Source organism: Hyperoodon ampullatus (genome assembly GCF_949752795.1).
Source record: "Hyperoodon ampullatus genome assembly, chromosome: 12".
Taxonomy (NCBI): domain Eukaryota; kingdom Metazoa; phylum Chordata; class Mammalia; order Artiodactyla; family Ziphiidae; genus Hyperoodon; species Hyperoodon ampullatus.
The window spans coordinates 20,977,878-20,990,281 of NC_136925.1; the positions used below are offsets into that span (position 1 = coordinate 20,977,878).

The 12,404-nt window shown below is 39.1% G+C and overlaps 1 protein-coding gene across 2 annotated transcripts in view; it reads left to right on the top strand.

The window, feature by feature from the left end:
• Positions 1–12,404, top strand: part of SLC35A1 (solute carrier family 35 member A1) — a gene marked incomplete at both ends in the record, with an annotated part of 43,845 nt that overhangs the window by 30,378 nt on the left and 1,063 nt on the right. Inside the window, 5 exons of one of the 2 annotated variants that reach the window (XM_079716454.1) lie at positions 3,003–3,162; positions 3,352–3,504; positions 8,505–8,571; positions 10,622–10,798; positions 11,246–11,380. In XM_079716454.1, the coding sequence (XP_079572580.1) occupies positions 3,003–3,162; positions 3,352–3,504; positions 8,505–8,571; positions 10,622–10,798; positions 11,246–11,380 (692 nt within the window). The remainder of the gene's footprint in view (positions 1–3,002; positions 3,163–3,351; positions 3,505–8,504; positions 8,572–10,621; positions 10,799–11,245; positions 11,381–12,404) is intronic. The other variant, XM_079716455.1, reaches the window with a different exon arrangement.

The following is a 12,404-nucleotide window of genomic DNA, read 5'->3' on the forward strand; positions in this document are numbered from 1 at the left end:
GGGAGGGAGGAAGGGAAGGGAGGAAAAAAAGAAAGAGCAGGTAAAGTAAAATAGAATAAAGTATGAAATATAGTAGCGTTATTAAAATTAAAAAGTAATTATTGAAAAAAAACACGGACCGAAAGAACCCTGGGACATATGGTGGAAGCAAAGCTATACAGAGAGAATCTTACACAGAAGATTACACATACACATTCACAAAAAGAGAGCAGGGGGAAAAATCAAAAATCTTGCTCTCCAAGTCCACCTCCTCGATTTGGGATAATTCGTTGTAAAAAGAGGAAAAGGGCGAAAAGTCTGAAATCTTGCTAAGTCCACCTCCTTAATTTGAGATAATTCGTTGTAAAAAGAGGAAAAAAAAAGGGGGGGAAAGTCTTAAATCTTGTCCTCAAGGTCCACTTCCTCAATTTGGGATGATTCGCTGTCCATTCATGCACTCCACAGACGCAGGGCACATCAAATGGACCGTGGAGCTTTAATCCGCTGCCTCGGAGGCTGCACAGAGAGATTTCCCTGTCTCTGCTCTCACAGCTCCCGGGTCTCAGCCTTGGACCTGGCCCCGCCTCTGCGCGTAGGTCGCCGGAGGGCGTCCGTTCTTCGCTCAGACAGGACGGGTTTAAAGGGGCCGCTGATTCGGGGGCTCTGGCTCACTCAGGCAGAGGGGAGGGAGGGGAATGCCCTCTCCTCGCGCACCAGGCAACAAAAGGGAAAAAAGTCTCTTGCCTCTCCGGTAGCTCAAGACCCTTTCCCCGGACTCCCTCCGGGCTAGCACTAACCCCTTCAGGGTCTCTTCCTGCCGCCAGCCCCAGACCTCTCCCTGCGCTCCGACTGAAAGCCGATACCCGAGCCTCAGCTCCCAGCCCCGCCCGCCCTGGCGGCCGAGCAGACAAGTCTCTCGGGCTGGTGTGTGCCTAAGGGCACCGATCCTCTGTGCCAAAATCTCTCTGCTTTGCCCTCCACACCCCTGTTGCTGTGCTCTCCTCCGCTACTCCGAAGCTTTCCCCCTCCGCCACCTGCAGTCTCCGCCCTCGAAGGGGCTTGTAGTGTGTAGAAACCTTCCCTCCTTCACGGCTCCCTCCCACTGGTGCAGGTCCCGTCCATATCCTATTGTCTCTGTTTATTCTTTTTTTCTTTTGACCTACCCAGGTATGTGGGGAGTTTCTTGCCTTTTGGGGGGTCTGAGGTCTTCTGTCAGCGTTCAGTAGGTGTTCTGTTGGAGTTGTTCCACGTGTAGATGAATTTCTGATGTATCTGTGGGGCGGAAGGTGATCTCCGCGTCTTACTCTTCCGCCATCTTCCTCCGGCTCCCTCTCAGTAGTTCTTTAGGGAGCCACTCTGAAGATACATTAGTATGGAAGTCAGCATTTTGGAAGGGCATTAAGTAATGATACAGTAAAAGCAGTGTCCTGTACTTCACGCAGCCTGTTAAGATTTATGTCTCTGCCATCATGTGTTTCCTAGTGAGAATTATGACAATAAAGAAAATGTTCAATTATATCACCTTGTTAAGATGGTTGAGTTGGACCTCTGTGATTCTTCTTTTTAATCTTTTTCTCTTCAATTTTATAATTGAGGGAAAACTTTGAGAAATTATTCTTTATACTCTTTTAAGAGGTGGAGAGTTATATAGAACATCTTAGATTTGTGTTAAAAAAAAGAATCGTAAATGTTTAAAGGGCCAACCTTCAGCTCTTTGGAAAACTCTACAATGCAGACTTTCCCAGTAATCTTCTGGTATTCTCTCCCTCCTCTGCATGGAGTGTATAGTCGCCCTCCAGGCTGTGTGCATGTAGCTTTGGCAGCAAAGTAAGCTCTGTAACTAAGAAGGGCATCTTCTGTTTCTGTGGCCTGGGCCAAATTTCCTGTCTTAATAATCTTCTTGGGGGCTGGAGTGTTCTACGGTGGATAAGGCATAGGTAGTTAATTAGACATTATGGACTTTTTGCTCCTCCTCAGAACTTGGGTAATTATTTTTGCACTATTTAAATATGAAAATATCCAATTAGTGACTGTTGATTCTAATGTTAACCCAAAATATAGAGGCTCATTGTGAGTTGAAATAGCTCGATCTTCCCAACAAAGTATTGTGGTCCTTTTAAGGACCTTGTGAGGGGCAGTTGGGAGCCTTTTGATGTAGCACTTTTTTTTGGTGTTAATGCTTATAAAAGTGTTCTTTGATTTGTATTTTCAGGAAATAAATGAGCTCATTTACAACAGGGGGAAATATGAGCCAGATTAGCTAGTTCCTCCTGAGGAAGAATAAGAATGCTTAAGAGCATGCATCAATCAATATGTACTCAAGTAGTAAGCTTTATGTATGTTACAGGTACAGTTTACCTTACTGATATTAGTAAATTATTCAGATTTCCTGCAAAATTATACAGATACATACTTGAATTTTATGAGAATATGCTTATTTAAAGATTTATTGTCTACCATATTGCACAAACACGGAACTAATTTACAAATAATACTGACCTGCATCACTCAATTCCTATGCCAAGTAACTTCTATAACTACTAACGCTTTTTTCTTTTGTTTGCAATTAAAATCTATTGTAATTTTAAAAATTAAAAAAATGTATATGCAACCCGATTAATGTAAAAAATAATCTGGGTGAACTTGATGCAATGACAGTTAAAGTGGCAGGGATTAAATTAATTTTTTATAGGTAATATCGGCAATTCTGGTTTCCTGGTACTCTCATTGTTTAATATACTCAAAAGCCCCTGAAACTTTGACCAGAGGATGAGGATGGTAAACCTGATTGTCATATTTTCCCAAATGAAGATTGTAGTTGTTTTTCTTTTATGGGGATGCATTGCTGGTTTGCTTCTTTTAATAAATCTAAAATTAGTTAAAAATTCTAGAAATAAGTTTGCTAAATTATATCAATGAACTTAACACAATGTAGCTATCCTATGTGTGACAGTATGTAATAGAAAGGATGATCTTTCATTTTCTTCCTCATCCCTTCTCATTTCCCCTTTTTGTTTTCAAAGAGAAACTGGTAATCTGGGTAGATTCAAGGCATCTTTAAGAGAAAATGTCTTGGGGAGCCCCAAGGAACTGATGAAGTTGAGCGTGCCTTCCTTAGTGTATGCTGTGCAGAACAACATGGCTTTCCTGGCTCTCAGCAATCTGGATGCAGCAGTATACCAGGTAGGTGAAGTAGCTGATAATGGCAGGCGCAAAATCTTAAAAAGTGTTTTCACGGTGAAAAGATGTTTTACTAACCCTTTATCAAACTATCGAATATTTTTCTCTACAGCTCTGTTCATGATATCAGAAATAATACATTTGTGTCAGTCTAACGTTAACCGAGCTGATGAGTTCATTGTCTGTTGTTAGGTGACGTACCAGTTGAAGATTCCTTGTACTGCTCTATGTACCGTTTTAATGTTAAACAGGACGCTCAGCAGGTTACAGTGGATTTCAGTTTTTATGCTGTGTGGAGGAGTCGTCCTCGTACAGTGGAGGCCAGCCCAGGCCACGGGCGTCGTGGTAAGAAGCTAAGTGCTCACTGTAGCTAAACGGGAACTTTCCAGAGTCCAGAGCCCTCCACACAGTCACACGGAAAAGAATGGAGCATGATTCATAGCCTCTGCCATATAGATACGCCTTTTTCCCCTTAGGGTGATGTTATTGTCAAGGAGAGTAATACCTCCGGGCTTCCTTTTTGAGAAGGAAGAATATGCATAAACTACGTTAGAGATGGATGGTGTCTCAAACTCCATGTAATGCACCTCCTTAGTTTTATGGATAACAGAATTGAAGTCCAAAGAGGTGAAGTCACGTACCCAAAGTTGCACAGTTAACAGCTAACCTGTAACTCAGTTGTGCCAACTTCCACACGGTGTCTGTGTTCACAACTTCTAGGCCTCTTTTAGACATTTTCTCAGAAATACTGGGCAGAGTTTTCTCCATCTAATTTTCATGTTCTCCCGCAACTCAAAATTTTTTATCATTTTGCACATACATCCACTGTCAGCAGCGGGGCTTACAGAATAGTGTTTTCCCCAATAACTAGTAACTACAGTAGGGCAAAAAGTGCCTTTACTTGTAACTTTTAGTTGAAGAGTTAAATGTTAAGGTACATACCTGATTTTTTTTTAATATATTGTATGCTTTAATTGGTTATTTTCCCAAAGAGAAGTAGGAAGTGGAACTACAGTGAAGGACCTGAAGGTCGGGAGCTTCCCTCTGCAACCGCACACTCTTCTTTAACTCTCAGCAGATGAGAGACCTGGTGCTCTGAGGAGTATAAGGCAGCTGGGGATGTACGCAGAGCTTGTGAAAGGAGAAAGCTCCTTTTTAGGTAGTTACTTTCTGACGTGGTGGAAGAGTATTTTTCCCCAGAAAGTGAGTTTTGAATTAATATGTATTGTCTTTACATGATGTTTAAATGTGCTCATATTGTCGGTGACATTTCAAAACACTGATCAACTATGCACTGCACGTATAATCAGATGTAGAACTGTAAAGAATTTGTTTGGAAAGCAAGGCAGACACTTAAAAGTTAAATATGAACTTCCAGTAACACCCTACACCTTTAGAAAAGGGTCACCTCACCTAGGTAATATGTGTGAAAAGCTGAGTAAGCTAAAGCAGAGTATTTTACTTTTGGAGCTCTAGAAAGTTCTTTCATATTTTAAACAGAATGTAGCTTCCTGTAACTGCCTCTCATTGTTCCTTGTTCTTGTCAGAATAACTCAAATCCTTGCTAACTCCATACGATGAGCCTTTGAATGTTTGAGAACAATGCTGCATCTCCACCCTCCGTGTCTTTTCTTCTCCCCCACTGAGACAACCTTGTTTCTTTCTATAATATGGCTTCTGGAGACTTTATGATCCCTGGCTCGTGCCCCAGTATTGCCTCCTATTGCTTTTCTAGGTGCATTTATCCGTTCTTTTTCCTCAGTGTGTCCTAAAAGTTCAGGCTGTCTCCAGATAATGACTGCGTGGTGTGAGGTGTAGTTCGCTAATTACCTCCTTTATTCCGAATACCCGAGACTTGTTAAATCAGCATAAGGTTATATTAGGTTTTTTTTGGGCTGGAGGAGGCTATCCATTATGTAACTGATTATACAACCACATGTAGCTGTTTCACACGAATACAGTTTGTCTCAGATGTGTTTTGTGCCACGGGCTTCTTCTAAACCAAAATGCAAAATGCGTTTATGTTTATTAAGCCCATCTTGTTAGCTTTGGGTTATTGTTCAAGCCTTTGAGGACTTTCCAGTCCTTATCCATTAGTAGCTTTTTCTTTGAATGTTATGCTTTCTACAGATTTGATACCTATGTCTTCTGGGTCTTCACTGAAAATTTTAGACAGGACAGGACCAGAGTTCTGTGGCCATACATCTAGACTCTCTTTAGCTTGACTTTTTTTTTTTTTTTTTCCCTTGCTTAAGAAACATTCTCTCTCACAGTTTTTATGGGTCAGGAATTAGAGGGTGCCTGAGCTGGCCTCTTTTAGACATTCTGGCTTGAGGTCTCTCATAAGGTTGCAGTCAAGATATCAGCTAGGGCTGCAGTCAACTGAAGACTTGCCTAGGCCTGGAGGATCTGTTTCTAGGACGGCTTATTCATATGCCTGGCTAGTTGATATTGGTTGCTGGTCTAGCTTGGTTTTATTCTGTTAATTAGCACTTTGCTATATGAGCACTCACTCAGCTGCGAATAGAACTACTGTTATCCTCACTACATTCCTCTGTCTTGTTCACAAAAATATTATGCAAATCTGTCAGATTTCTTGCCAAACATTATCTCTATGGAATTCCCCTCAGCACTAAGAATTCTTTCAGTAAGAAAATTTGGTAAGTCATATTCTTATGGAAGCCACACCATTTTCTTGTGATGACCATTACACTTTTGATGGTTTCTTCAAAAGTTCTCCAAGTCACCTGTTGTAGCATTTCGCTGGTATTCAGTAATAACAGCAGCTGCAGTCACGTGTCATACTGGATACTAGCAGTGTTCTAAGTGCTTTACAAAAATACATTAATTCACTTATGCTCACAGCCACCATACGAGGCATGTATTTTTATTTCCATTTTCTTATGAGGAAACTGATAGGCAAAGAAGGCTAGCAATGGCTCAACCTTGCTTGGACCCAGGCAGCATGGCTCCAGAGTCTATGCTCTTGGTGAGTGTACTGGGCCGCCTTACAGGTCTCAGGCTGCTGTTTATAATTTCTGCAGCTTTCTCTCCCTCTGCCTTTTTGAAAATCAGGACGGTATTTGCCCAATTCAAATTTTCTGGCATAGCTTCTATGCCCCATTATTCTTCAGAGGTACAGTGATCAGTACCTTGATTTGCTACTATTCTTGGTCAAGATACTTCTGAATTTATTTAGGTAGGTGCTCTCACAACAGCAAACCACGTCTTGGACTTCGGTTCCCATTCATTCATTTAAAGTCATTATTCACAGAGAAAGTGGAAACTAGGTTTGGGTAACTCTTATTTTCTTGCTATCTAACAGTATGTCATCTAGCCGAAGAAGCATACGCTTTTCTTCCGAAGCTAAACATACTTTTAAAGGCCTTTAAATTTTGCAAGCCTCCACTTACACTGAGTTTTCAGTCTTTTGCTACTAAAACTCTTGGTTGGTTCCTCTTGGTTTTGTGTACTGTATTTTTTTTTTAAATGTTCCTATAAAATGAGAATTCATTGAAGATGCCCTTAATTAGTAACACTGATTTCTTTCTTTACTGTTCATTAGAATCTCATTCTTAAGAAACTCTTACCCTCATAACCCATCTTCCCACTAGCTATGGAATTGTAAGTTTTATTTTTTTGAATTTGATTTATTCAAGACCGGAGCTCAAGTCTCTTAACTATGCTGTTTGGTTATTGCTCATGCTAAAACGACATGGTTGCCATTTTCCTAGGTTTCCATCACTTCCACTTCATCACCCAGCAGTTTCTTTCTTCTTTTGGCTGCACTGGGGCTATGCATGGGCTTTCTCTAAGTTGCGGCAAGTGGGGGCTACTCTTCCTTGAGATGTGTGGGCTTCTCATTGTGGTGGCTTCTCTTGTTGTGGAGCACGGGCCCTAGGCGTGCGGGCTTCAGTAGTTGTGGTGCACGGGCTTAGTTGCTCCGCGGCATGTGGGATCTTCCTGGACCAGGGCTCGAATCCATGTCCCGTGCATTGGCAGGCGGGTTCTTAACCACTGCGCCACCAGGGAAGTCCCACCCAGCAGTTTCTTATCAGTCAGCATTAAGTCCAGAGAAGCAGTGTCTATCACCATTTTTCCTAACTGTAGAGATTCAACTGGCAGAAAAGCAACCAAGAATTTGTCAGACACTATCTTTAGTAGCTTGAGCTTTCAAGCAGTTGTTGGGATAGATGAAATCTCACACCGTTATTTTTTCTCCTCTCTATGCTGGCCTTATAGTTTGTATTAGGAAAGCATCCATGTTTATCAGTTGTAGTCTATAGTAGTGGTTCTCAAACTTTAGTGTACATCAGACTCAACGGGAAGGTTAAACAGATTTCTGGGCCCCATCCCCATAGTTTATGATTCAGTAGGTCCGGGGAGGGGCCTGTCAATTTTCATTTCTAACAAGTTCCCAGGTGATGCTGCTGCTCCAGGGACCATACTTTGAGAACCGTTAGTCCATAATTATCTTCTATTTCTCCTTTTATCTTCATGAAGACATTTTAGAGCAAGCTTTCTCTCTCAAGTACTTAACATCAAGCAATACTGTCCTCTCAGGCTTATTTATTTTGAACAAGGTATGTGCTTGTCATATTACAGACACGTGTCTCAACCCTTTAGTTTCAGTGTTGCCACTGAGATAACATTTATCTCTGAGGAAAGACTGATGAAAGCTCCTGATGGTTAGTTTAGGGAAGAGGAAATACAGTTGAAACAATAGGTCGGAGGCCCATAAACCTGCATCTGTTAGCAAAGTATTATGATTATATATATGTGTCAATCTCTCCCATCCATGAACTATTTAAGAATCAAAGCTGTGTATCATCTTCATGTTTATTCATTTAGAATATAAAACAGTATATCTGGTACATAGATGGCATGCTATTAATATCTGATAAAAATTCAGTGAAGTAGGAAATCTTACATGTCATTACTCCATCCTGTAGGTGACAGGGAATAAATTAAACAAGTCAAACTGCTACCATTTCCATGCTTGATCTTATAAGAGCTTGAGTTGTGGTGGCAGAAGTTAAAATGAAGAGGTGGGCTGACTGCACAGTTCTGTGCTTGGGTGCCCATTGTTATTAGGAAGTAGGCACACATTATATCAAGCGTTTACTCTGGCTATAATTTGAAGGATAGGTTTTAACTTAAGTACTTTGGTTTATCTCTGGGATGGCCTTTTGTTTGGTCCTGTCTTATTCTATAGAATAGCCATGTCTGATATGGCACATACTTTCAGCAGAATTATAAACAGATTTTTGTATTCATTTGTTTGTTCTCGGATGAATTCTATTTACTAGTCACTAAAAATAACTTCTAAAACATTACTATTGCAGGTGGAACAGAATCCATTATTAGGGTTTGGTGCTATAGCTGTTGCTGTATTGTGCTCAGGATTTGCAGGTAAGTCATAAAAGCATTTATTCTGTTGTCAAATTTTTAAAAAAACATAAGACTTTAAAGAGGGATTGACTTTATCTTGCTTTATCAAACTAACAACTTTATTCCTGTTAAAGCTTATCTTCTTACTTAATACTATATAGTTTTATGTCAGCTGTTTTTCCAATAAGCGTGTAGTAGTGTTTAACTCAGCTTAGACCTCAGTCCTTATTCATCTTTGCAGTTATCTAAGAATGTATTTCTGTTATCCTTGACTATCCCCGGTCCAGCCAAGATCCCCCAAATAAATTAAAAGATGGAGGAAGTTAGCCATCAGAAAGATCAAGTACCTCTTTCTATTTTCCTGGCACTGGCACTATCCTCAGGTTCGATTCTGCTGCTTTAGGTTGTTAGTTACTAACTCAGTATCTGTATTTCCCTGGTGACCTCAAGTTCTTCCTCTGCTTCAACAGATTAGGAATTATGGAGTAGGGAGGAAAGGGGGGTGATACCTAAGAAAACCTAATACCCAGAAGTAACAGCCAAAAGGGGAGGGAAGAATCGAAATCACTAACATCAAATAAATGTGGAAGTCTGGACTCATATATGTAGGGACAGGCTATCCTTCACTGAATCAAGAAGAGACAAAGTATGAATGTTAAGTGCAATGTAAGGAATGTTTTAGAAATGGTTCCAACAGAGAAGAAACTGAAAGTAAAGAGCATATTAGTTATAGCCATACATCTTTATTATTTATCTTTATTTTGCTGTATCAAGAGTTAGTACTCTTTGTTTTTGAGTAAGAAAGTATTTTGCACTTCTGTATCTAGTCATTTGATAAGAGGGGAAAATCTAAATTTAGGAATATACTTAATGATAGCATCATGCTAAACTTTTATTCTTAGGAAACAACAAATTAGAAACAAAAATTGGGTTACTCCCCAAAATAATACACTACTTGATTTTTAGCACTGTTTTGAACAGTAAAATGTTTGTGTCCAACAGTCTATTTACCATAAGGTGTGTATTCTCAATACACAGTTGAGGAAATGGTACGTGGTTTAATATCCCTCTGTGCTTGGAGTAACTGAGAACTGAATAGTTAAGTGGTTTTCCAATAGTTAAATGGTTTTCCCAGATAGGAAAATCAAAAATAGAAATAGGAATAGCTATTATATGTTTGTTCCCATTCTCTGGCTCTTTCCAACATAGGTTCATCAAAAACAATCTTGGTTTTCATTTGAATTTTTAGTTGATTAGTATTTTAGTGGCAATTCCTAAGTCTCTGATTAACAGTGTTTATAACAAAAATCTTTAATGTCTTTGCTTAACATGCGTTCATTTTAAGTATAAAACTTACAGCTGTGCTATGTGATTTTGGGGTTGGGGTGGGGACACACGTGCGCTTTTGGAGCACCTAAAAAGGTGTCGGATCCTCACCCCCAGAAAAATGCACATAGACACAAAACATATTATCTAGTTAGGGAGTTCATGGTCCTTCTGACATTGTGGGTGAACCTGGTCTGTAGACCCCTGCTCTAAAGGAAAATGGCGTCACTCAGCAAGTTCTATTTAAATTTTATTTTGGTTGTGTCACTCTCAGAAAAAATCCTAAGTGGTGATTATATAGGTTATTTTGCCAAGTTGGGAATATTCATACTAGGCAGATATTATAGGGGTATGTTTAAGATAACTGACTCTAATAGTATATAGTGTTCCAGCTGACCAAAGCAAGTCTTTTAGTGGCATTAATAAAGAGCTTTTGTGATCTCACTGCTATAATAAAGGCGGAAACTATTAATAGTAATATAAGAGTCTCCTGTTAAATGTAGGTTAGAAAGCTCCCTCTTGGTTAATTCTATATGCTCTGTAAAAATACAAATTGGTAATGTTCGGTATGCCATGCATCACAACTGGCGTAATAAATCTGCATGTAATTAATGTAAAATGTGCCTGTTCTGCAAATCATATATTTTATAGTATCATATTTTTGGGTTATTATTCTAAATAAAGACATTTTAGATTAATTTCTAATAATATCTATTTCATATTTGCATGCTTAATTTTCTTTCAGGAGTGTATTTTGAAAAAGTTTTAAAGAGTTCAGACACTTCCCTTTGGGTGAGAAACATTCAAATGTATCTATCAGGGATTGTTGTGACATTAGTTGGCGTCTACTTGTCAGATGGAGCTGAAATTAAAGAAAAAGGATTTTTCTATGGTTACACATATTATGTCTGGCTTGTCATCTGTAAGTATCCAGGAATTAAAGGTTCTGGGTAGATTCCCCCCTCCTTTTTTCCCTCAAGTTAGATGTCCATTTTAAGCCTTTATAGCATTTTGAAATTGTTCACTGTGAATACCAGCTTGAAAATGTAATTTTGGTTTTATTGACTTACTTTTGTGGCAGAGCTATCCCAAAGCAATTTTGCCTTCACAGTCAAAAGTATCTAATGTATTAGCAATAAATGTGTACAGTTTAGCAGTAGACTACATAGCCCTTTGGGCATCTGAAAAACAATGTTGTTTTGTAGGAACTATGACTCCTAGTACAAAATCTCTCAGATGGCTGCTTCTAAGGAAAATAGTATTTTCCTAGGTAAATTAGTATGGCATCTCTAGGGGTGAAAACTGCCTCACCATCATAGAACGTTTCATTTATTTGAGTGTTAAGATTTTCTTTCTTTCTGTATGCGAGTTCTTGCTAGTGTTGGAGGCCTCTACACTTCTGTTGTGGTCAAGTACACAGACAACATCATGAAAGGCTTTTCTGCAGCAGCAGCCATTGTCCTTTCCACCATTGCTTCAGTGATGCTGTTTGGATTACAGATAAGTATGTCTTAGTTTGTACTGTAAGTTTTTAACATGGAAGAGCTTCTCACTTCCTTGGTTCATTTCATCTTTCATTAAATATGGCAGTTACTTGTAGAGTTTACAGAAATTCCTAGTTTTGTTACAATTTATCCTACAGGCGCAGCAGTTCATAGTTGTGTGGAATGTGGGTCCCCAGTACTTAGGTTGTTTAAATGGTTCTAGAGCTGAAAGTGAGCGGGCTACTCAGTAGAAAGAGTGTTTCTGCAGACAAGGCCTCCCTGATTAATTTCCGCAGTGGAATTAGAGTAAACTTGGCTTTTTATTCTGAGGTAAGAACAGAAAACTTCTTTCATTTCCCCCTTAGTTTGTACCTTCCTGTTTTAGACTTGGGTATAAACTCGTTTTGAAACTACAATCCAAATCTAAATTTTCTCTTTAATAAAGCTATTTGTTTCATTTAATATGTAATTAATACAAAATTCATTACTATAGCTGGCATTCTAGGACCTCCTTTATGGTGGTCCTTCTGATATAATTTTCCCTAGCCATATCCACCATTAGTTGGCTTCTGAATTATTTAAGCAGTGATACTGACTTAACATTTCCCAGTGCTTTTATACCGTGATAATTTTCTTTACTGATCAATTATACCATAAACTAATACGTGAGAAAAATCTGTCAAATATCAACATTAAGTAAAAGAAACAGATCTGGCCTATATTTACATTTCATTTTAAAACTGACTTGTTATAAATGCAAATAGAAGAACACCAACCTTGTAGAAATCTTAGAAAAAAATTTGATAGTCTGGTTCAAATCTTGCTTGTACCATTTATTAGCTGTAAAACCTTGGGGAAGTTACTTAACCCATGTCTCAGTTTCTTTGTTTATAAAATGGGAATGATAATAACACCTATCTCGTAGGGTTGTTTTAGGCAAAGTGCTTAGAACAGTGCCTGGCACATAGTAGGTAGGTATTCTGTATAAAGCCAACTACTTACCATTTCAGTAACATATTTCTAGGCCCTCCTTCTGATGTTTTT